This window comes from Ictalurus furcatus, chromosome 10, assembly GCF_023375685.1.
Source record: "Ictalurus furcatus strain D&B chromosome 10, Billie_1.0, whole genome shotgun sequence".
Lineage (NCBI taxonomy): Eukaryota > Metazoa > Chordata > Actinopteri > Siluriformes > Ictaluridae > Ictalurus > Ictalurus furcatus.
Genome location: NC_071264.1, coordinates 10,287,789 through 10,311,239, shown reverse-complemented (window position 1 = coordinate 10,311,239; position 23,451 = coordinate 10,287,789). Strand labels below are relative to the sequence as shown.

The following is a 23,451-nucleotide window of genomic DNA, read 5'->3' as shown; positions in this document are numbered from 1 at the left end:
GAAGGGAAATCTTAAAGTGAAAGCATACAAAGACATTCTAGACAATTGTGCATTTCCAAGTTTGTGGAAATGGTGTTGGAGAAAATGCACATATGGAAATCGTGGTCAGATGTTCACAAACCTTTGGCCATATAGTGCATGTAGGCTACACAAATGCATACTTGTTATTTTTACAAGCAAATAGGGGAAAATTGCTTCTCAGGGATTGGTCTTGATGTATAATAATAATGTTACAAGAGCAACACAAAAAAAAGTTAACTCAACATTTTAAGAATTTTGTGGACCAAGGAAGAGGGAATATTGAACAGCCATTCACACTATGCGGAATGCTGTAGTTCACACAGATGTACAGCTTTCTAAAACACTCCAGAAACAATTTAACTAACATTTTATTACACACAAACACATTTATGAAGTTTGAAAGGTTTTGAAGAAAGACCTATTAAACATGAGTGTAATATAATATATAATAGTTTTTTTTGTGTTGTTGTTGTTTTCCCCCCAAACTACATTATATTATGGTGATACTAACTCTGTCACAAACCTGTTTCCTGGACCCTACTTTCATACTAGCAAGCAAGGCAAGTGTTCATTTTCTATGTACATGCATGAAACGGTGCCATCATTTTAGCGACAGCGTGAGAAGCGACAGTTGGATTGAGTTTTTCTAAATACTATGCAAAATGTGTATTCAAATGTGGTCTGACATTCCTTCATTTCTCCTCTCACTACCTTAGCTCCTATCTGGGAATAGTTCCCATGTACTGTCTAATGCAGATGTATGTAAGATGTATGTATTTTAATCCTGTCATATATAACCTCATCATTAAATGAGACATTATGAAGAAAATTTAAGCATTAAAGTTACCTCTGTTGAGTGTACGTAGCTAACACAGTTAGCTTACTTTGCTAATCTATGAAGCTTAGTGCGTAACGTAAATTATACAACCAATTTTCAAGAATTTATTAGTGCATTATTTAATTGAAAGTGCTCTTCAAATCAAAGTGCTAATGAAAGTGCTCTTCAAATTAAAATAGGTGTTTCAGAGCTCTTTTTGTTTATCTGTCTCTGATTTAGGATACCAATACAACAGTATACAGTAAAAGACAATAGTTTTGGAGATATTCACATTAGTTTTTATAGTTTTATGACTCATCCTGTACCTGTGTTTGCCATAATTAAATGCTCCATGAAAACCTTTGAAAGACATTTATTTTAAAATGCTGATGACTGAAAACTGGTTCCCTTTCTGCAAAATGAGCCATTCAGTCATGAAAATCAAAGCTTTTTTTTTTGTTGGGGTAGAATATTTCTGCTTAAGAAAACCGTGTTTGGTTACACTGAATATCTTTAATTATCATACAGACATTACCTTCATATTGTTTTTACCCATAAAAAAAAAAACTTTTAAAAGACTTTTATTTTGAAATCCTGATCAAAGTTCACAGAAGACTGCCTTTTGAGTTTGCAATATGAACCATTCATTAACAAGTGTCAAGACATGTCGCCGGCTGTGTTTGTTAATACATAGTTCCTGTTTGTTTTTGTGGTTTAAGTTATTTGGACAGGTGAATTTGCTGTAGAGTTTTGATGTTACAATCTTTTATTGTAAATGATTTTTACACTCCTCCTTTAACACAACAGGCTAGCTAGTCATGATACCTCAAAGTAAGGGCTTACTCGTGCGGATATCTTTCTACTGGAAGCCGCTTTTTTCAGGGAAATATCTGATAGTGACTAACATTATTAGTAGTGGAGGCATGCTTGCTCTTGGAGACTGCATTCAGCAGACCAGAGAGAAGAGACGGACACCGACTAAGACCCATGATTGGCTGCGAACAGGTATGAAAAATTTGCATATTCATTTATTCACTGTGACCATTTCCATATCACACTACAAATTGTATGAAGAAGGAACATTTTCTGAAGACACTTATAAGAAAATAAATACGATAGAATAAAGGGTTTTTTCAGAATCGAACATAATATATTATCATTTGTTTCTTACAGAAAGAAGTCGTCTTTGGTCACGGCACCACAAACTAACATTTTATGCGTTTATAAAACCTAATACCTTCTGTCAACAATAGAACAATAGTAATCAGTGATTGGTCGACTGGAACAATAGTAATCAGTGACTGGTCGACTGGAACAATAGTAATCAGTGACTGGTCGACTGGAACAATAGTAATCAGTGACTGGTCGACTGGAACAATAGTAATCAGTGATTGGTCGACTGGAACAATAGTAATCAGTGATTGGTCGACTGGAACAATAGTAATCAGTGACTGGTCGACTGGAACAATAGTAATCAGTGACTGGTCGACTGGAACAATAGTAATCAGTGATTGGTCGACTGGAACAATAGTAATCAGTGACTGGTCGACTGGAACAATAGTAATCAGTGATTGGTCGACTGGAACAATAGTAATCAGTGACTGGTTGACTGGAACAATAGTAATCAGTGATTGGTTGACTGGAACAATAGTAATCAGTGATTGGTCGACTGGAACAATAGTAATCAGTGATTGGTCGACTGGAACAATAGTAATCAGTGACTGGTCGACTGGAACAATAGTAATCAGTGACTGGTCGACTGGAACAATAGTAATCAGTGATTGGTCGACTGGAACAATAGTAATCAGTGACTGGTCAACTGGAACAATAGTAATCAGTGATTGGTCGACTGGAACAATAGTAATCAGTGATTGGTCGACTGGAACAATAGTAATCAGTGATTGGTCGACTGGAACAATAGTAATCAGTGACTGGTTGACTGGAACAATAGTAATTAGTGATTGGTTGACTGGAACAATAGTAATCAGTGACTGGTCAACTGGAACAATAGTAATCAGTGATTGGTCAATTGGAACAATAGTAATCAGTGATTGGTCGACTGGAACAATAGTAATCAGTGATTGGTCGATTGTTGCTAGGCTTTTTTTTTTTTTTTTTTTTAATAAAGTCGCTAAACAGGTCTAAAAAGTTACCAAATCTAGCAGCACAGTCTCTAAGTTGGCAACACTGGTGCTGTTCTCAGGGACAGAAAGTCGCCAAAAAACATATTTGATTTGCATTTTCAATTAACTTTCCTGATCTTTTGCATATCAAACACATTTACATGTGAAAAATGCAGGAATTTTATTTTTGTTTTTTTAGACTTTCCTGTGGCAGAAAATGTACTAACCGTTACTAAACACTGACATCCAAGACTCCTTCTATAAATGTTAAATAAAACATTTTGTACAGAAAACTTACCATATATACAATTATACCCTTTTTTTGGAGTTACAAGTCCAAGCTATTTGTTTTAACAATAAAAAACATTGACTTCATTAGTGTACTCACTTTTAAATTACTTTTGTAATTGAATGAAATCTGTGGTTTTAGCCTATGATCAAGCCTTCCTCTGTTCTCCAGGGCGCATGTTTGCAGTTGGATGTACCATGGGACCGTTTCTGCACTACTGGTATCAGTGGTTGGACAGGGCTTATTCGGGAAAAATCGTAAAGACTGTTGCCAAGAAAGTCTTGATAGACCAGCTTGTTGCCTCACCACTTATTGGAGCATGGTATTTCATAGGTATGGACCAGGCTTTGTGCAAAATGCTTCTATAATATTATGTATGTACTTTCGTAATGCTATAATGTTATGAATGTACTTTAACATAACCATATTTATTCTGTAGTCAGAGTTTCATTCTCAGTCAATGAAATAAGCAGAGTTTATTAATAGGAATGCACTTATACTGATTCTGCTATCAGGTAATGTTAAAAAAAATGCTCTGATACCAATCAATACCATGTGTTAGTATGAATAACAGCAATCTGAACGTACTTCATGATTCTGCAAGCACTGAGACACACACCAGTCCTTTTGCCAGTGTTTACACTTTGTTCACAACTTCATGTAATTCACAGAACCTCATGCTTATTTTTAATGACCACATTCACTGATACTCACGATTTCTATCAAAGAGACTGTTTAAACACCATGATATCATGAATATAATATTCAGCACGAAGAGCTCATTGCTAGCAGCATATCACAGCAACCAACATAACTAGAGCTAAATAAAATGTTCCTCCAGTTGCTTAATATTAAATAGGGATCACTATCAAAGAATACCAAAATACATGCACTCATAGTCTGAGTAAATGGTATCAGTGCATCCCTACATGTAGTATCGTGGTCTCCACTGTATTGAAGCCAGTGGTGTTTATGTACCTGTGTATTTCAGGTATGGGCGTGATGGAGGGTCACGGGTGGCGCAAAGGCTGCACTGAGTTTAAAGAGAAATTCTGGGAGTTCTATAGGGTAAGATTTGTACGACTTACCATCTGCTTTCATTTTTATCTTACAAATTTGATTTCTTTTAAATCTAATGATTGTTGAAAACTTGAAGGAAATGCATAAACAAGAATGAATAGAGGGTAAATTAATAAATAATAAAGCGAGTGTGAATAGAGTGTCAACTTTTGATATACCTAAGTCAGAGACAGACAGGTTTTAAAAAATACTGCATTGTATTGTACTGTATTAGGCGGACTGGTGTTTCTGGCCGACTGCACAGATTATCAACTTCTACTTCTTACCAGCGAAGTTTCGGGTGTTGTATGTAAATATAATTACACTGGGATGGGACACCTACCTCTCATATCTCAAGCACAGGGTAAGTGTTCTTAAGCCCAAATAAGATGAATTAGTTTAGTTTTTATGTTTATGTACATGCTTGATGCTTTTTGTGTTGGACATTTAAGCAACGTCGCACAAGCAAGAGTGCGGTTATACTGAATATCGGCATGTCTGTGATTCACTCGTAGGTTATCACAGCTGTGCCGATATTTGAATGGTTTTATTTAAAACAAAGACTGGAATGCACAAACAAATACAAGACACAATCTTAATCACAGAATTCAAAATCAGGCAAAGGGTCAGGCGATATATAAAAATGTATTCAGAGGACGAGATGATGATAATAGTGAAACAGGAAACCAAATATGGTCAAAACCAGAAAATAGCAAACATAAAACAAAAGGCGTAGTACATCAGTGCTGAACAAATACCTCGCAAAGTCTTAGTGCTGGAAGTGTGCTTAAATAGTGTGTGGTAGTGATTGAGTCCAGGTGTGTGCAATCAGTAATCAGGTGAACTTGAGCAAGTGACCTGGGAGTTGGAGTCCATGGTGGCCATGTTTGTAATTGGAGTTGCATTAGGATGCCAAATTCAGCGTTGACATGGCAGAACCCCCCCTCAAGGAGCTCATTCTGGGAGCAGAGTTCTGTTTAGGTCAGCCCGTGGGACAAGGGTTGAGTTTCTCAGGATGCCTGGCATAGAATTGATTCTCTGATCAAATTTAGGTCAAACCCAGAAATGGCAGACATGAAATAAAAGGCTTGATACGTCAGATGAGAAACAGAGATGAATGAATACTTTGAAAGTCTTACTGTTATGAGTGTTCTAAAGAGTGTGTGGTGGTGATTGAGACAAGGTGAACCTGAGTGTGTGAAGTGAGAGATGGAGTCCATGGTGGCCATGTTTGTAGTCAGGGGTGCATTCTGGGAAATGGAGTCAGACTCCCAATACAGCATTAAGTAGCATTAAATTAGTAGACAGGAACTAACAGTCGTGGAAAAAGACAGTATATGCTATATTTTTACTTTTTATTTTAGATTTTACTTTTTACTACTAGTAAAAAGTTTGGACATGCTAGATAGGATATATTTTTCACCATCATAAAAACATTTTGATGAAGGCTTATGATTGAATAAAAATAGATTTTAATAATAGTTTCTGCTTTAAATGAAACTGTTTCCCCAAAGAATTTTAAAAATAAATCATTTTGATTTGTCTAACACTTTTCTTGGTAAGTGAATAATTCCATATGTGTGAGTTCATAATGTTACTGCCTTCATTATTGCTCAAAGATAATAGAAAATTATTTTTAAAATGAAGAAAATCATGAATAAACATTGAATGGTAGTGTGCATGTGCACTCTTTAGTGTTTGTAATTATTCCATCCAGCCACATTTGCCCAAGCAAGCTGCCAGAAACTGCTAATTAGTAGCAGAGTTTTTTTTCTATTTGGGCCCATGATTGGTAAGGACCAGATAACTAGTCAGCTGCACTTTTTTGTCGCAAGAAAATGTTATCATTCAGGGCTTCCATGTTCTTATTTCCCCATCAATATTATCAAAAATTTTGTCCTCTTTCATTTGGTATTTTTGGTATTTTTTAACAGGAAAGCCAACCAGTGGACGAATTGGGGCCAGAGGACTCATCAATGTCTCCTCCCTCAGCTACACCACTGGATGATAAACTATAGTCCCACACCAGTTATTACTTAACTCTTTCACTACTTAGACATATAACTGACTTAACCAGTTACTCAGATCAATCATTTGAATCAGTGTGGCAGCTAAATGAGTTCATACACCTGTACTGAACCTTATCAGGTGTCCTAAAAACATGTCTAGACATTCACATTCTCATTAGTAAGGGAATTCTAGTTGTTTTCAGTGTCATTTGGTGCTACTCACCAATAATATACATTCACTGGCCACTTTATTAGGAACATATTATTAGTGGGTAGAACTCCCTTTGCTCTAAGGCCTAAGGTCTTCACTTTGCACGATATGTTGATATATCTCAAACATTCCTTTGAGATTCTGGTCCATGTTGGCATGATTGCATCATAAAATTGGTGCAGATTTTTCAGGTGCACATTCATGCTGTGATTCTACAGCATCCCAAAAGATGTTCTATTGCATTCAGATCTCCCGACTGGGGAGTCCAATGAAGAACAACAAACCGATTGTCATGTTCATGAAACCAGTTTGAGATGACTTTGTAACATGGTGCGTCATCATACTGGAAGCAGCCATTAAAAAATGGGTATATTGTATCCATGAAGGTATGCACATTGTCAGCAGCAATACTCGGGCTGTGGCATTCAAATGATTGTTATTAAGGGGCCCAATGTGTTTTAAGAAAACATTCCCAACAACATTACACCACCAGCAGCATAAACTGTTAACAGAAGGCAGGTTGCATCCATAGATTCATGTTGTTGGCACCAAATTCTGACCCTACCATCTACATCTTGCGTTAGAAATTAAGATTCTCAGTCCAGTTTCGGTGAGTCTGTACCCACTGTACCTTCATATTCCTGTTCTTGACTGACAGGAGTGGAAGCTGATGTGGTCTTCTGCATTTGTAGCTCATCCACACATCAAGGTTCAACATGTTATGCATTCTGAGATGCTTTTCTTTTCATCACGGTTGTAAAGACTTTAGAGGCTGTTGTGCATGAAGATCAGCAGATTCTGTAATATTCATACTATCAGGTGCCAACAATCATGACACACTCTAAGTCACCAAAATCACATTTTCCCCCTTTTTAAATGATGTTTGATGCATTCCACTTCTGCAACATGATTGGCTGATTGTATAACTGCGTCATTAAGCAGTCTACAGGTGTTTCTAATTAAGTGGCCTGTGAGTATATTAGACTACATGGAAGACATCTCCAAAAAGTAGCAGTGCAGTAGATAGTTCCTTTTATGCTAATGACCAGCTGGCTGTGATTTAAATACCAGGACTGCCAGAGAGCCAGTTTCAGCCTCCAGTGTTACCTTAAATCTCATCAATAATATTTCATAGTGAAGAAAAAAAAAAGATTTTGGCTAAATGCCAGTTTTACCTTTTAAATTGGCAAAGATTTAGATCAATAAAACAAGCAGACATTTTTATCGGAAGAAAAGACCTTGTGTAGTAGTATCAAATGAAGAATGATAAAATTGTGTTTGATATTGATTGAATAAGAGTTTGGGGGTTTTTTACTGAGGTTTCATTACTTGTTCTAGTTTTCCAGCTGGTAATGGTGGACTGCAATAAAATGATATTGAATTAGGAATGATATTACTTCAAAGCAAGCCAGGTAGACCTGAAGACACTCCTTTAAAAATTCCATTTCATTAAAATAGATTTTAACTAGTTTTTTATGCCAAAGTAAATAAGCAGTACAGTGTTCCAGGTCCAGTGTGGGGCTGTGATTATTATGTATTGTTATATGTCTAAATTGTAACTTCTGTAACTCAGAATCAAACTGGATGTGGCTGAAGTGCAGTTTTGTTACAGTGTTCTAAGGAATTTTATTCAACTAACTGTAACACTCCATTACTGCCAAATGTTTCAGTGATTTGTGCAAATCTTTGCTACTCTGCATTTCTGATAATTATACATTTATTACAAATGACAACAACAGCTGCACTGTTAGTGTTAAATACTATATTTGAAAATTTGTGTGAAAATGATTTTTTGTTTGCTTTGATTTGACTCCTTTGCCTTAATTTCTTGCAGACCTACTGTTTTACAAACGTCTGTGCTGCTGTTGCAGTTGTTGTGAGAGGATATAGACTGGCTGTCCAATTCATGAAGAACACATTTACAACTCCACTTCATGCAATTATCCAATCAGTCAATCATGTGTCAGCAGCACAAGGCAGAAAATCATGCCGATACAGATCATGAACTTCAGTTAACTTTCACATCATACATCAGAATGGGTTAAACATGAGATTAGGGTCTGGCGAGTTGCGCATTCTGAGATGCTTTTCTACTCACCATGGTTGTAAAGAGTGGTTGTTTGAGTGAGTGTAGCCTTCTTGTCAGCTCGAACCAATCCGGCCATTCTCCTCAAACCTCTCTCATTATTAAGGTTATTCTGCCCTTTGAACTGCTGCTCAGTGGATCACCATTCTCAGTCAAATCTAGATACTGTTGTGCATGAAAATCCCAGGAGATCAGCTGTTAAAGAAATACTCATCTGGTACTAACAACCATGCCACGGTCAAAATCACAGAGATCACATTTTTCCCCCCATACTGATGGTTGATGTGAACATAACTGAAACTACTGGGCCATATCTGCATCATTTTATGCATTACAATGCTGCTACCACATGATTGGCTGATTAGATAACTGCATGAATGCGTGCAGGTGTTCCTAATAAAGTGGATGGTGTTTGTAAATGTTTGTGCATTGACCCATTCCTAGTCACTGCAATGCTCTTTACCCTCTTCTCTTTATCACATATGTTGGGAGTTTTATATTATTATTATTATTATTATTATTATTATTATTATATTTTGTTCCCTGCCTGTGATGGGTGGCTGACTGCTTTTCCTGCTGTTTACTATAATTGTTTCAGCTCTGTAATGGAAACATGTATGTATGTCCTATACTTTTATGTATAAAGTTATCCAAGTATTAATTACCCTTACATTAGTTCTGCTCTGGTGTGTCCATCTGTGTATAAAGTGGTTTACAGTAATAATTTCTCAAAGAAAAAAATAAAGATAAAAACAAATTCATATTATTTTCACTTATCACAAATGTGATCAGTTAACCAGTAAATAATTTGATGGCAAATTCTGCTGACAAATAAGAAAAAAATTGTAGTTGCCAACATACCATCAATCAAATTGCCTCAGCTGACCCAATTCAGATTGCTTATGTGGTTTCTGATGCTGTATGAAACTTATCTATAAAAGTTGCTAAAGGCAAATGTGTAATTATTTAGACACTTTCAGACATTGTTTATGTAGTGCTAGACTGGCAGCTACAGAATAAGCTCCCTTATTTGAGCTACATCAACCTCGTAGCTCCAGTACAGAACTGAAGAAGTAAACTTCAGACACTGTACTCTCTGATCAACCGTATTTCCTAAAAATAATTCTTCTGCCATTGATTTAAGTTGTCTACAGATGCATGATCATTTGTTAATTATAATATTGCTCACAACTATATACACTATTGCTCTACACATTGAACGTGCATACATATTGTAGAATAATGTTAATTAGTGAGGGCAACTATTGAAAATGCTAGAAGCTGAGGTAGGTCATGGGGTTTTGTTTTCACAGCTTAGTGATTTTGAATTTGCAACTGAAAATAATGTACTAAACTTCCTTGCTATAATAGTTCAGCTATATTACTCACCCTTACTGGCAATAAACACATAATCTTACTCATTTTAAGGTTTGCTTCTCAAATATATGGTTCCACTGGGTCTTGAACCCAGGACCTTCTGCATGTAACACAGCCGTGATAACCGATAACATTTCACTGTTAATTAATGAGGAAACAGCAGGAAAACTTTACATGGCTAGGTAGTTCATAAGGTTTTGTTGCTCATCCTTACTGGCAATGAATACACAACCGTCGTCATTTTATGCTGCACTTTTCAAATCTATGGTTCCACTGGGGGTTGAACTGAGGTCCGTCTTCATATAAAGCAGACGTGATCTACACTACATAATCAGTTGCTTAAAGGTACAAGTTGAATGTGCATACATATTGTAGGATAGTGTTAACTAATGAGGGGAAAAAATGCCAGAAGGTAAGGTGCTCATGAGGTAATACTACTCACTCTTACTGGTCATAAACACAAGCGTGTGTGATTTATGTTTTGTTTCACAAGCCATATGGTACCACTGGGGGTCGAACCCAGGATCTTCTGCGTGTAAAGCAGACGTGATAACCACTACACTATGGAACCACTTGCTTAAAGCTACTGTTTGAATATCTATACATTTTTCTGTTAATTAATGAGGGAAACTCTTAAAACATTACAAGGCTAAGTAGTTTATAAGGTTTTGTTGCTCAGCCTCACTGGCAATGAACACACAATCTTAAGCCAAGTTGACACTTTTCAACATCTGTAGATCACTGTGCGGGAGGCATGAAGTTGTTATGGTGTTCACGCTATGTTATTGCTCGTGACATGGGGTCACACATTACACGATCTGTCACCTGATGACTCTATCTGGTGTCCAAACTGCATTTTGTCACAAAAATGCATATTATTATTATTATTATTATTGTTGTTGTTTTTTTTTTGTTTTCTTTTTTTTATCTGTCCCTGAGAGTTAAGGACACCAATTTTTGTTGTTGTTTTGTTTTTGTTTTATAGTTTGTCACTTCTGGGAAAACATGTATTATTATTATTATTATTATTATTATTATTATTATTATTAATCCTGTACCTGTGTTCTTTATTAAATCCTCTATCAACACCTTTACAAGACCATTTATTTTGAAATCCTGATGAGTGAAAACTAGTTCCCTCTCTGTAAAATGAGCCATTCATTAACAAAACGTCGTCTTTTTGTTGGGGTAGAATATTTCTGCGTAAGAAAAGCGCGTTTGGTTATTTTCAAACTACGATGAATATCTTCAATTGTCACACATGTTGCTTTTTCAAAAAAAAAAAAAACAATTATAATAAGAAACTTTGAAAAGACTTTTAGTTTGAAATCCTGTCCAGAGTTCACGGAAGACTACCGTTTCCTGTCTGAAAAATGAACCATTCATTAACAAGTGTCAAGACATGTCGCCGGCTGTGTTTGTTAATACATAGTTCCTGTTTGTTTTTGTGGTTTAAGTTATTTGGACAGGTGAATTTGCTGTAGAGTTTTGATGTTACAATCTTTTATTGTAAATGATTTTTACACTCCTCCTTTAACACAACAGGCTAGCTAGTCATGATACCTCAAAGTAAGGGCTTACTCGTGCGGATATCTTTCTACTGGAAGCCGCTTTTTTCAGGGAAATATCTGATAGTGACTAACATTATTAGTAGTGGAGGCATGCTTGCTCTTGGAGACTGCATTCAGCAGACCAGAGAGAAGAGACGGACACCGACTAAGACCCATGATTGGCCGCGCACAGGTATGAACTGACACCACTAATGTAATATTACACATGATTTCATCATCGTTTTTATTTCACCGCGCTGCGTCTGAACACAACGTCGGTGTTTAACAAAGACATCTTACACTTTAATTATCCGGCTTGGTTTAAATGTTCGTGCTGCACAGTGTTGCCAACTCTTCTCAGAGAAAAGTAGCTCGCGCACGCTGGAAAATGTCGCCCTAAGTCACCGGAGGCGTCACAAACTAATTAGCATGTTAATTTATTCGCCCTGCTCATTTGCATAACGCACTACAAATAATGACACGGTCACGTGCGTGTTTTTGTCGGACGCCGCTGCGAATATGGGCGGAAACCGGATGTGACGACATCATACTTCAACGCACTGAAGTTTTCATATGTAATTACGTTGGACAGCAGTAAAATGTTTGAAGCAATTAAAAAATAATTTGATGTTTCCATTTGTTAAATATACCAACTGTTCCTGTTCTCAACGAAACCGCATCTAGTACTTACGCAAACTTTGATCACATTTGGAATATAAAATAAACTATAGTCTAATGCAACCAAGGCCGAATTATGAGAAATAGAAATAATTAATTCATTGCTTGGCTGTGTCTTCATGCTTTGCAGTCTGTTAGTTCACCTCCCAATCCGAGTCGTTCTTTTGTCACGTCACATTTGTCACGTTTTTTCCCTGGAAACAGAAACGATTAGTTCACCTTTCGAGTATTCGGGATTCGAGTCGTTCATTCATCACTTCACAGCCCCGTTGCATTCAGCCTATGGAGCTGTGACTTGAAGAACGAACAACTCGAACCTGAAGACTCGAGAGATGAACTAATCACTTCTGTTTCCTGTACAGAACCTATGGGGATGTTGAAGCACATGCACGGTCAACACAAAATGAACGACTCACTCTCTGAGACATCTCGTTCCTGAGTCATATTAAAGATTCGTTCAAAATGAACCAATCGTTCATGAGCGTCACATCACTAACTCAGGGTAGTAGTCTCACCTACAAGTTCAGGGATTGACATCAAATCAACATGGCTGTGCACAGCATCAGCAGTTAACAAACTAGCACTTTTTACCTTTAAAGGGGTCATGACATGAGAAATCAAATTTTCCTTTATCTTTTGACACATAAGAGGTCATTGTACCATTAAAATATTCTAAAGTTTCATAGCTTAATACGTTCTCCTTGGTACAAAGAGTGTTTATTTAACCAGGCTCCAAAAACGGCTCGTTTGAATGTGACGGGATTTGTGACATCACACGGGCAAATACGTTTTCATATGACTGCCCCTACAGCAAGACGTCGACACCTACTTTTACATCATTGCACCGTTGGCCCCGCACGTGTTATGGCAGGGCTTGTTGATAATTAATGATTTTGATTGAGCGCATGATTAATGATTGAAAATTAAAGATGTTAGCCAATCATAGCAGTGGGTGGTTACATTGAAGTCTTAAAGGTAAAGGACACAAAAACTGAATGTTTCAATCAGACAGAGTTGGGAAAAGGTCAGAAATTGCCAAATTTTGTATGTTTTGTGGAAAAAAAAAAACCTTTTTAATAATAATATAAATACATCTCAGATAATAAAATAAAATAAAAAAACATGTCATGACCCCTTTAAATGTATATACAAGTATTTGCTTTAGATCAATCAACATACAGACATATTCGCTTGTTAAATCTATAAAATTGACTATGCGGTTTGCTGTTTTGAGGAGGAAAATATCTAGCACTCAACAAACAACTGTAGTCAGTGGTTAGTCGATGGGAAAACTGGTGATCAGTGATTGGTTGATGGGAACAACGTTGATCATGTTATGGAATCTTCTTCAGCAAAAACAAAAACTTCTGAGTCTCAAGGTTTTTGATGGCAAAAACAATTAGACTTTTATTACCAGAGTAACAAGAGCCGAGTCGGTTTGCAAAGCGACTGCCGGACTCCATCTTGATACACTATTTTGTACACTTTCATAACAAAGACTCTCTACAGCTCATCCGTCTCTTATTTGATAAGAGTATAAAGGAAGTCTTTTAGCAAACTAACACACACACCTTTCTTTGTACATTGGCGCATCTTCTCTAACACCGGTGGATTTATCAGTACGAGCATATTCTGTATTTTTCGAACTGCTGCAATTTGAACAATGGACCACTCCTAAAAATACAGAGGACAAGCTCAATTGTATTAAAAAAGATACAAACTGCGAGTGAGAAATGTGTGCTCAGTGATTTCCCACAAGCTGGAGTTACATCAGTTTGTCCTAGTTTCACCTACATGAATATTCACTTCTTATTTTCTGGTTAATAAAATATTTCATGTATTATTACAAGATAATCATGTTTAAATGCTGATTTAATATTAAGTCACTCTCTCTTCATGATTGAAAGTTATTATTAGGCCTTTGATGGATTAAAACATTTCTTATTACTCTGATTATTTTAACTTTTGATTGGACCTGATGGATTACATAATAGTCATATTTAAATCATAGTCTGATCAGTGAAATTCTTTTATAATCAGTGATTGTTGAGGGGCTTTTTTTTTTTTTAATATAGTCATGAAACAGGTCTAAAAAGTTTCTAAGAGTGTCTAAGTTGGCAACACTGGTGCTGTTCTCAGGGACAGAAAGTCACTAAAAAAATGTTATATTTAATTTGCATTTTCAATGAAATTTCCTGATCTTTTGCATACAAAACACATTTACATGTGAAAAATGCAGGGGGAAAAAAGCAGTTCATCCTGTTACTGAGAAACCAGAAAGTGCTAATTCCTCTGGCCTGAAGACTTTCCTGTGGCAGAAAATGTACTAACCGTTACTAAACACTGACATCCGAGACTCCTTCTATAAATCTTAAGTAAACATTTTGTACAGAAAATTGCCATATAAACAATTATACCCTGTTTTTTTGTTTTGTTTTACTTGTAAGTCAGTTATTTGTTTAATTTAACAATAAAATGCGGTGACTTCATTAGTGTACTCAGTTTTGAATTACTTTTGTAATTGAATGAAATCTGAGGTTTTAACCGATTAAGCCTTCCTCTGTTCTCCAGGGCGCATGTTTGCAGTTGGATGTACCATGGGACCGTTTCTGCACTACTGGTATCAGTGGTTGGACAGGGTTTATTCGGGAAAAATCGTAAAGACTGTTGCCAAGAAAGTCTTGATAGACCAGCTTGTTGCCTCACCCATATTTGGCGCATGGTATTTCATAGGTATGGACCAGGCTTTGTGCAAAATCCTTCTATAATGCATGCTATTAATGTACTTTAACATAACCATATTGGTTTCATTCTCAGTCGGATGCACTGATGCTCATTCTGCTATCGGGTAACGTTAAAAAAAAAAAATGATCCGATACGAACATTCAATACCATGTGTTCGTAGGAATGATAATGAGCAGAGGATACGAAATGACAGCAGTCTGAATGTACTTCATGATTAATGATGGCAATTGAAGCAAACCAGAATGCAAACTGTTCTTTGTGTAAATATCAAGAGGAAGGACTGAGGCGTCTTTCTGCAATGCAAGTAACCTGATAAAACATCTTAAGGCATCTTTAATAGACCAGGGTACAGAGCAGTTAAAAATAAGCCCAAGCTGGTATGAATTGTGCTCACACAAAGGTATTTGTGAGCATGGAGCAGTGAAGTAATCACACTGAAAAACTGTCCAGTGTGAGAGCAGTTTAGTTCTGCCAGCACTGAGACACACACCAGTCCTTTTTCCTGTGTTTTACACTTTGCTCCTGTCTTAATATGCAGTTCACGGAGCCTCGTGCTCATTTTTAATCACCACACTTACTGATACAAACGCTTTCTATTTGAGGAGACTGTTTAAACACGATTATTTTGGAAAATATCAAATTCAGCATGAGGAGTTTATTGCTAGCAACCAACATAACTAGAGCTAAATAAAATGTTACATGTTCCTCCAGTTGCTTAATATTAAATAGGTATCAGTATCGAAGAATACCAAAATACATGTACTCATAGTCTGAGTAAATGGTATCAGTGCATCCCTACATGTAGTATCGTGGTCTCCACTGTATTGAAGCCAGTGGTGTTTATGTACCTGTGTATTTCAGGTATGGGCGTGATGGAGGGTCACGGGTGGCGCAAAGGCTGCACTGAGTTTAAAGAGAAATTCTGGGAGTTCTATAGGGTAAGATTTGTACAACTTACCATCTGCTTTCATTTTTATCTTACAAATTTGATTTCTTTTAAATCTAATGATTGTTGAAAACTTGAAGGAAATGCATAAACAAGAATGAATAGAGGGTAAATTAATAAATAATAAAGCAATAGAGTGTCAACTTATGATATACATAAGTCAGAGACAGACCTGATTTTAAAAATACTGTATTATACTGTATTAGGCGGACTGGTGTTTCTGGCCGACTGCACAGATTATCAACTTCTACTTCTTACCAGCAAAGTTTCGGGTGTTGTATGTAAATACAATTACACTGGGATGGGACACCTACCTCTCATATCTCAAGCACAGGGTAAGTGTTCTTAAGCCCAAATAAGATGAATTAGTTTAGTTTTTATGTTTATGTACATGCTTGATGCTTTTTGTGTTATCACAAACGTCACATCAAAGTATCAACGTCGCACAAGCAACAGTGAGGTTATACTGAATATCGGCACGGCTGTGATTCGCTCGTAGGTTATCATATATTCAGTATAACCGCACGGTTGCAATATTGCTTTTATACAACAGTTCAGTATAAACAAGAAATTAATATCGTGACATTTCGGACCCAATATGGACAGATGTTCTGTTTATTTTTGCTCCGCTTACGGAAATAGATCTCGAGGAAGCCATGCTCACTTTATAGCACATCTGCTAGATGGCATTCCCGCTAAAGGTGCTTCCGGTAACATTGGCATCTCCGTCCTTTTCCTTTTCATCTTCATCTGACGAGTTTCATATTTTAAGTCATAAGTTATATTCCTGAAAAGTATTGTTTGCCATGTCTGCTGATGATGTTGCTAACACTACTGTAGTAACTGTTTCGAACCAGCAAGTGGAATTTTAAGTGGCGAACACAGATGAACGGAGTGATTACACACAGTGAATTGTCCCAGTGCGGTTATAGGAAATATAACTTGAGCGGTCTTGGAACACCACTTGACCCGTCGAATTAATGGGCAGGAACTGTTGTGTAAAAAGACATTATATATGTTGTATGTGTTGATTTTGTCGTTAATGTACGGAAGCCTTGAAAGGTATAGTGGGGCAAAAAATTTAATTGTGTTAATTTAAGTTACGTTTCCAGTCTTAATTTTACCATTTAACCCACCAAAAAACAAAAGAAATTTTTAAAGCTAATTAGCCAACAGTCAAAAGTTTGGACATGCTAGATAAGATATATATTTTTCATCGTCTTAAAAACATTTTTGATGAAGGCTTATGATTGAATCAAAATGTATTTTAATAATAGTTTCTGCTTTAAATGAAACTGTTTCTCTGAAGAATTTTAAATAGAAATAATTTTATTTTATTGCTTTTTTTTTGTTTTTTTATTTTTAATAAATTTGCAAAGATTTCAAACAAACTTCTTTCACGTCATTATGGGGTATTGTTTGTAGAATTTTGAGGAAAATAATGAATTTAATCCATTTTGGAATAAGGCTGTAACATAACAAAATGTGGGAAAAGTGAAGCGCTGTGAATACTTTCCGGATGCACTGTAAGTGAATAATTCCATGTCTGTTAATTTAGTGTTACGGCCTTCATTATTATTCATAGATAATGGAAAATATTACAAAATGAAGAAAATCATGTATAAACATTGAATGGTAGTGTGCATGTACACTCTTTCGTGTTTGTAATTATTCCATCCAGCCACATTTGCCCAAGAAAGCTGCCAGAAACTGCTAATTATTAGCTCTTTGGTCCCATGATTGGTAAGGACCAGATAATAACTAGTCAGCTGCACCTGTTGTAAATCATTTTTCTAGCTGTTTTTGTTGTAAGAGAAAGTTTTACTTTGTACATTTCAATTATTATTTTTTTTTTTTTACCATTCAGGGCTTCCATGTTCTTTTTTCCCAGCATCAATATTATCAAAATTTTGTCCTCTTTCATTTGGTATTTTTGGTATTTTTTAACAGGAAAGCCAACCAATGGACGAATTGGGGCCAGAGGACTCATCGATGTCTCCTCCTTCAGCTACACCACTGGATGATAAACTATAGTCCCACACCAGTTATTACTTAACTCTTTCACTACTTAGACATATAACTGACTTAATCAGTTACTCAGATCAATCATTTGAATCAGTGTGGCAGCTAAATGAGTTCATACACCTGTACTGAACCTTATCAGGTGTCCTAAAAACATGTCTAGACGTTCACATTCTCATTAGTGAAGGGAATTCTAGTTGTTTTCAGTGTCATTTGGCGCTACTCACCAATAATATACATTCACTGGCCACTTTATTAGGAACTTACTACTAGTGGGTAGAACTCCCTTTGCTCTAAGGCCTAAGGTCTTCACTTTGCACGATATGTTGGAAACATTCCTTTGAGATTCTGGTCCATGTTGACATGATTGCATCATATAATTGGTGCAGATTTTTCAGGTGCACATTCATGCTAGGAATCTCCCATTCTACCACATCCAAAAAAGGTGTTTCACTGGACTCAGATCTGCTGACTGGGGAGTCCACTGAAGCACAACAATTTTATGGTCATGTTCCTGAAACCAGTTTGAGGCTACTTTTGCTTTGTGACATGATGCATTATCATACTGGAAGCAGCCATTAAAAAATGGGTATATTGTATCCATGAAGGTATGCACATTGTCAGCAGCAATACTCGGGCTGTGGCATTCAAATGATTGTTATTAAGGGGCCCAATGTGTTTTAAGAAAACATTCCCAACAAAATTACACCACCAGCAGCCTAAACTGTTAACAGAAGGCAGGTTGCATCCATAGATTCATGTTGTTGGCACCAAATTCTGACCCTACCATCTACATCTTGCGTTAGAAATTAAGATTCTCAGTCCAGTTTCGGTGAGTCTGTACCCACTGTACCTTCATATTCCTGTTCTTGACTGACAGGAGTGGAAGCTGATGTGGTCTTCTGCATTTGTAGCTCATCCACATCAAGGTTCAACATGTTATGCATTCTGAGATGCTTTTCTTTTCATCACGGTTGTAAACAGTGATAATTTGAGATACTGTAGCCTTCCTGTCAATTCGAACCAATGTCTGACCTTTCTCAGTAACAAGGTATTTCAAGCCGTGAGAACTGCCACTCCTTCGTTTTTGTACCATTAGGTGGAAACACTAGAGACTGTTGTGTGTGAAAGCTCGAGAGGCTGTTAGGTTTCATTAGTAAAATAGATTTTAACTTAAATAAGCAGTACAGTGTTCCAGGTCCAGTGTGGGGCTGTGATGTCATGTATTGTTATATGTCTAAATTGTAACTTAGGATCAAACTGGATGTGGCTGAAGTGCAGTTTTGTTACAGTGTTCTAAGGAATTTTATTCAACTAACTGTAACACTCCATTACTGCCAAATGTTTCAGTGATTTGTGCAAATCTTTGCTACTCTGCATTTCTGATAATTATACATTTATTACAAATGACAACAACAGCTGTACTGTTAGTGTTAAATACTATTTTTGAATAGTATATTTTTGAAATTGAATAATATTTTTGAAAATGACTACGTTTACATGGACAGCAATAATCTAATTATTGACCTTAATCTAAGTAAGGTAATAATGTGATTAAGGTGTTTACGAGTCGCTTTTAGAATACTCCTGTCATGTACCCGTTCTACATGTTACTGATCATAATTAGATTAACAGCCCGCGTCATTATGTCACCGCGCCACGCCGTCCGACATCCCTCCAGAATTTCACGTATCAACATACAGTTCGTCTTCGTTATGGTACCGTATACAGTTTTGGGTGTTTTTATTTAAATTTTTTACGAACGCTTCAAGTGCGGTTAATTATTAGTCATGCTATACGTGCAAATAGACGACTGCTTGAAGCCGTGGGCTGCGTCTCAAATCGCATACTTACCTACTGTATAGTAGCCGAGATGCATGTATTTTTCCCCACTACAGGCCTATAGTAGGTAAGCATGCAGTTTGGGACACAGCCGAACTCTCTTTTTCGCCGTAAAACGTAAAACTGCCGTGTGTGATCGTGTCCTGTCTCAAAATGCGGTGAAAACTCACACAACGTTCATAATGTGATTAAGGTGTTTACATGTCTGTAATACACGTCCATAATACGATTAAAACAGGAGTAATCCACCTGTCTTAATTCGATTAGAGTTTAATTAGATTATGACCATAATTAGATTAAGGTTGCTGTTTACATGGTAGTTTCTTAATCAAATTATGGTCTTAATTAGATTAAGAGTGGATTATTGTTGTCCATGTAAACGCAGTCAATGATTTTTTTGTTTGCTTTGATTTGACTCCTTTGCCTTAATTTCTTGCAGACCTACTGTTTTACAAACATCTGTGCTGCTGTTGCAGTTGTTGTGAGAGGATATAGACTGGCTGTCCAATTCATGAAGAACACATTTACAACTCCACTTCATGCAATTATCCAATCAGCCAATCATGTGTCAGCAGCACAAGGCAGAAAATCATGCCGATACAGATCATGAACTTCAGTTAACTTTCACATCATACATCAGAATGGGGGAAACATGAGATTAGGGTCTGGCGAGTTGCGCATTCTGAGATGCTTTTCTACTCACCATGGTTGTAAAGAGTGGTTGTTTGAGTGAGTGTAGCCTTCTTGTCAGCTCGAACCAATCCGGCCATTCTCCTCAAACCTCTCTCATTATTAAGGTTATTCTGCCCTTTGAACTGCTGCTCAATGGATCACCATTCTCAGTCAAATCTAGATACTGTTGTGCATGAAAATCCCAGGAGATCAGCTGTTAAAGAAATACTCATCTGGTACTAACAACCATGCCATGGTCAAAATCACAGAGATCACATTTTTCCCTCCATACTGATGGTTGATATGAACATGTCTGAAGCTTTTGACTTGTATCAGCATGATTTTATGCATTACAATGCTGCTACCACATGATTGGCTGATTAGATAACTGCATGAATGCGTGCAGGTTTTCCTAATAAAGTGGGTGGTGTAAATGCTTTGTGCATTGATTTTTTTTTTTTGTCACTGAAAGACTTTTTACCCTCCTCTCTTTATCACATGTTGGGAATTAAGTGTATTATTATTATTATTATTATTATTATTATTATTATTATTATTATATTTTTCCCCCGCTTGTGATGGGTGGCTGGCTGCTGTTCTTGCTGTTTACTGTAATTGTTTCAGCTCAGTAATGGAAACATGCTATGTATGTACAATATATAAACTGACAGATATCTGTCCTGTACTGTTATGTACAAAGTTATCCAAATAGTATTTACTAGAGATGCACCAATACTAAATTTCTCAGCCGATACCAATAACCGATTATTCAGAGTGATATCGGCCGATACCGATAACCGATTATTCGGAGTGATATCGGCCGATACCGATAGTTCTGCCTTTTATACCTTCTTTTAAATTAGTAATAATTAATTCCACAATTCTGAAAAAAATGCAAATAAAAACTTTATTCCCTTTATTTCAACAAGTTGTTTCACAGTAACTGGTCTCATAAACAGAAAACACATTACTCTAACATTAACACACGAACTAAATTCTGAAGATTAAAGTAAGATTTCTTCACTTATTGAATGTTATTAATTCATATTAACATTGACTGAATTCTAAAAAAACAAACAAACAAACAAAAACCCTCCTGTTAGTCTCACATTCACTCACCACATACAAAAGCATTTCTACTTCATCATTGACATCAAGCTGGTAATATGTAATATCAACTTTTTATATATTAACATTAACTGAATTCTAAAAACCTGTTAGTCTCACATTCACTCTCCACAAACAAAAGCATTTTTACTTCTTCATTGAACATCAAACTGGAAATATAAAATATCAACTTTTTTTGATGATATTAACTCATTAACATTAACTGGATATGAAATACACTACTCTACAAATATATTTTTTTGTACGAAATATATATACTTTTTTGTCAACTCTTTGTCAACATATTTAAATCTTTCAGCGGTGTTCTGCCGCTTTAATTCAGCTCGAGCAGCGCGGAAGAAAAAAAATGGACTCGACGCCGAAACTCCCGCTTCACTGCTGCAGCATCCGGTGTAAAATTTTAGCAGTGCAGAGATTACAAACTACAGTTTTATCTTCATTCCACACAAGAAATATCATCTTTACACACAGCACCAAATCATGTGTTTTCCCGCCTTCTTTTGAGTGACAGGATATAATCGTCACTGATCATCAGATGTTTTTAAACTATTGGCTGATACATCAGTGCATCTCTAGTATTTACCATTACATTAGTTCAGCTCTGATGTATCATATGTGTTTAAAGTGGTCTACAGTAATAATTTAAAAAAAAAAAAAAAAAAGCAGGGGGGGGGGGCAGTTGATTTAAAAAAAAAATTATTGCTATTTTTTTATTTCACAGAGTTTAAAGCTAAGCTTTAACAGATATTTTACAGATCTGTGTCATTGTAAATGTTTTTGAACAAATAAATCTCAATGTAAATGTGATTTTTAGAACTTGTGTGATTTCCTTAAAATAATTATTCTGCCATTTATTGAAGTTGTCTAGAGATACATGATAATTTGTTAATTATAATATTGCTCACAACTGTGGAACATTTATAAATTTAGGCAGTTATTTGATTAAGGTTTAAATGATCAGAAATGTGTTTCAGAGATACCAGGTAAACCAAAACTGGTCATCTGAACTGTGTTAATTACAGTATTTCTCGGGGCATGTTTGGTATCATTTTTATCCACACTTCATGGTGAACGATGTGGTGATATAAATATCATATAGGTTTAGGAAACAACATTTACAATATATGTTGTAATATGTGCTCTCCACACACACACACACAGTCTCTCTCTCTCTATCTATCTATCTATCTATCTATATCTATATATATATATATATATATATATATATATATATACACAGTATCTCACAAAAGTGAGTACACCCTCACATTTTTGTAAATATTTGATTATATCTTTTCATGTGACAACACTGAAGAAATGACACTTTGCTACGATGTAAAGTAGTGCGTGTACAGCTTGTGTAACAGTGTAAATTTGCTGTCCCCTCAAAATAACTCAACACACAGCCATTAATGTTTAAACCGCTGGCAACAAAAGTGAGTACACCCCTAAGTGAAAATGTCCAAATTGGGCCCAAAGTGTCAATATGTTGTGTGGCCACCATTAATTTCCAGCACTGCCTTAACCCTCTTGGGCATGGAGTTCACCAGAGCTTCGCAAGTTGCCACTGGAGTCCTCTTCCACTCCTCCATGATGACATCACGGAGCTGGTGGATGTTCGAGAACTTGTGCTCCTCCACCTTCCGTTTGAGGATGCCCCACAGATGCTCAATAGGGTTTAGGTCTGGAGACATGCTTGGCCAGTCCAGCACCTTCACCCTCAGCTTCTTTAGCAAAGCAAAAGTTGTTATCATGCTGGAATACTGCCCTGCGGCCCAGTCTCCGAAGGGAGGGATCATGCTCTGCTTCAGTATGTCACAGTACATGTTGGCATTCATGGTTCCCTCAATGAACTGTAGCTCCCCAGTGCCGGCAG

The 23,451-nt window shown here is 36.5% G+C and overlaps 2 protein-coding genes and 1 non-coding gene across 3 annotated transcripts; 2 read left to right on the top strand and 1 right to left on the bottom strand.

The window, feature by feature from the left end:
* Nucleotides 1-1,473: 1,473 nt before the first annotated feature.
* LOC128614223 (mpv17-like protein 2) lies at nt 1,474-6,411 on the top strand. Its single transcript, XM_053635592.1, has 5 exons — nt 1,474-1,843; nt 3,422-3,583; nt 4,242-4,318; nt 4,545-4,673; nt 6,244-6,411. The coding sequence occupies exons 1-5, from the start codon at nt 1,657-1,659 to the stop codon at nt 6,325-6,327; spliced, it is 639 nt and encodes a 212-aa protein (XP_053491567.1). The 5' UTR covers nt 1,474-1,656; the 3' UTR covers nt 6,328-6,411.
* Nucleotides 6,412-10,176: 3,765 nt separating this feature from the next.
* On the top strand, nt 10,177-22,335 carry LOC128614104 (mpv17-like protein 2). Its single transcript, XM_053635392.1, has 5 exons — nt 10,177-11,735; nt 14,792-14,953; nt 15,827-15,903; nt 16,118-16,246; nt 17,862-22,335. Exons 1-5 carry the CDS (start codon nt 11,549-11,551, stop codon nt 17,943-17,945), a joined length of 639 nt encoding a protein of 212 aa, XP_053491367.1. The 5' UTR covers nt 10,177-11,548; the 3' UTR covers nt 17,946-22,335.
* On the bottom strand, nt 10,491-10,563 carry trnav-uac (transfer RNA valine (anticodon UAC)). Its single transcript has one exon. It is a non-coding gene; the product is annotated as a tRNA-Val (tRNA).
* Nucleotides 22,336-23,451: the final 1,116 nt, after the last annotated feature.

Excerpts from the sequence above, each read along its gene's own strand:
- LOC128614223 (XM_053635592.1), top strand. The coding sequence starts at position 1,657 with ATGATACCTCAAAGTAAGGGCTTACTCGTGCGGATATCTTTCTACTGG. Across the intron at positions 4,319-4,544 it reads AATTCTGGGAGTTCTATAGG|GCGGACTGGTGTTTCTGGCC; the intron begins GTAAGATTTGTA and ends GTACTGTATTAG. Across the intron at positions 4,674-6,243 it reads TCTCATATCTCAAGCACAGG|GAAAGCCAACCAGTGGACGA; the intron begins GTAAGTGTTCTT and ends ATTTTTTAACAG.
- LOC128614104 (XM_053635392.1), top strand. The coding sequence starts at position 11,549 with ATGATACCTCAAAGTAAGGGCTTACTCGTGCGGATATCTTTCTACTGG. Across the intron at positions 11,736-14,791 it reads CCATGATTGGCCGCGCACAG|GGCGCATGTTTGCAGTTGGA; the intron begins GTATGAACTGAC and ends TCTGTTCTCCAG. Across the intron at positions 14,954-15,826 it reads TGGCGCATGGTATTTCATAG|GTATGGGCGTGATGGAGGGT; the intron begins GTATGGACCAGG and ends TGTGTATTTCAG.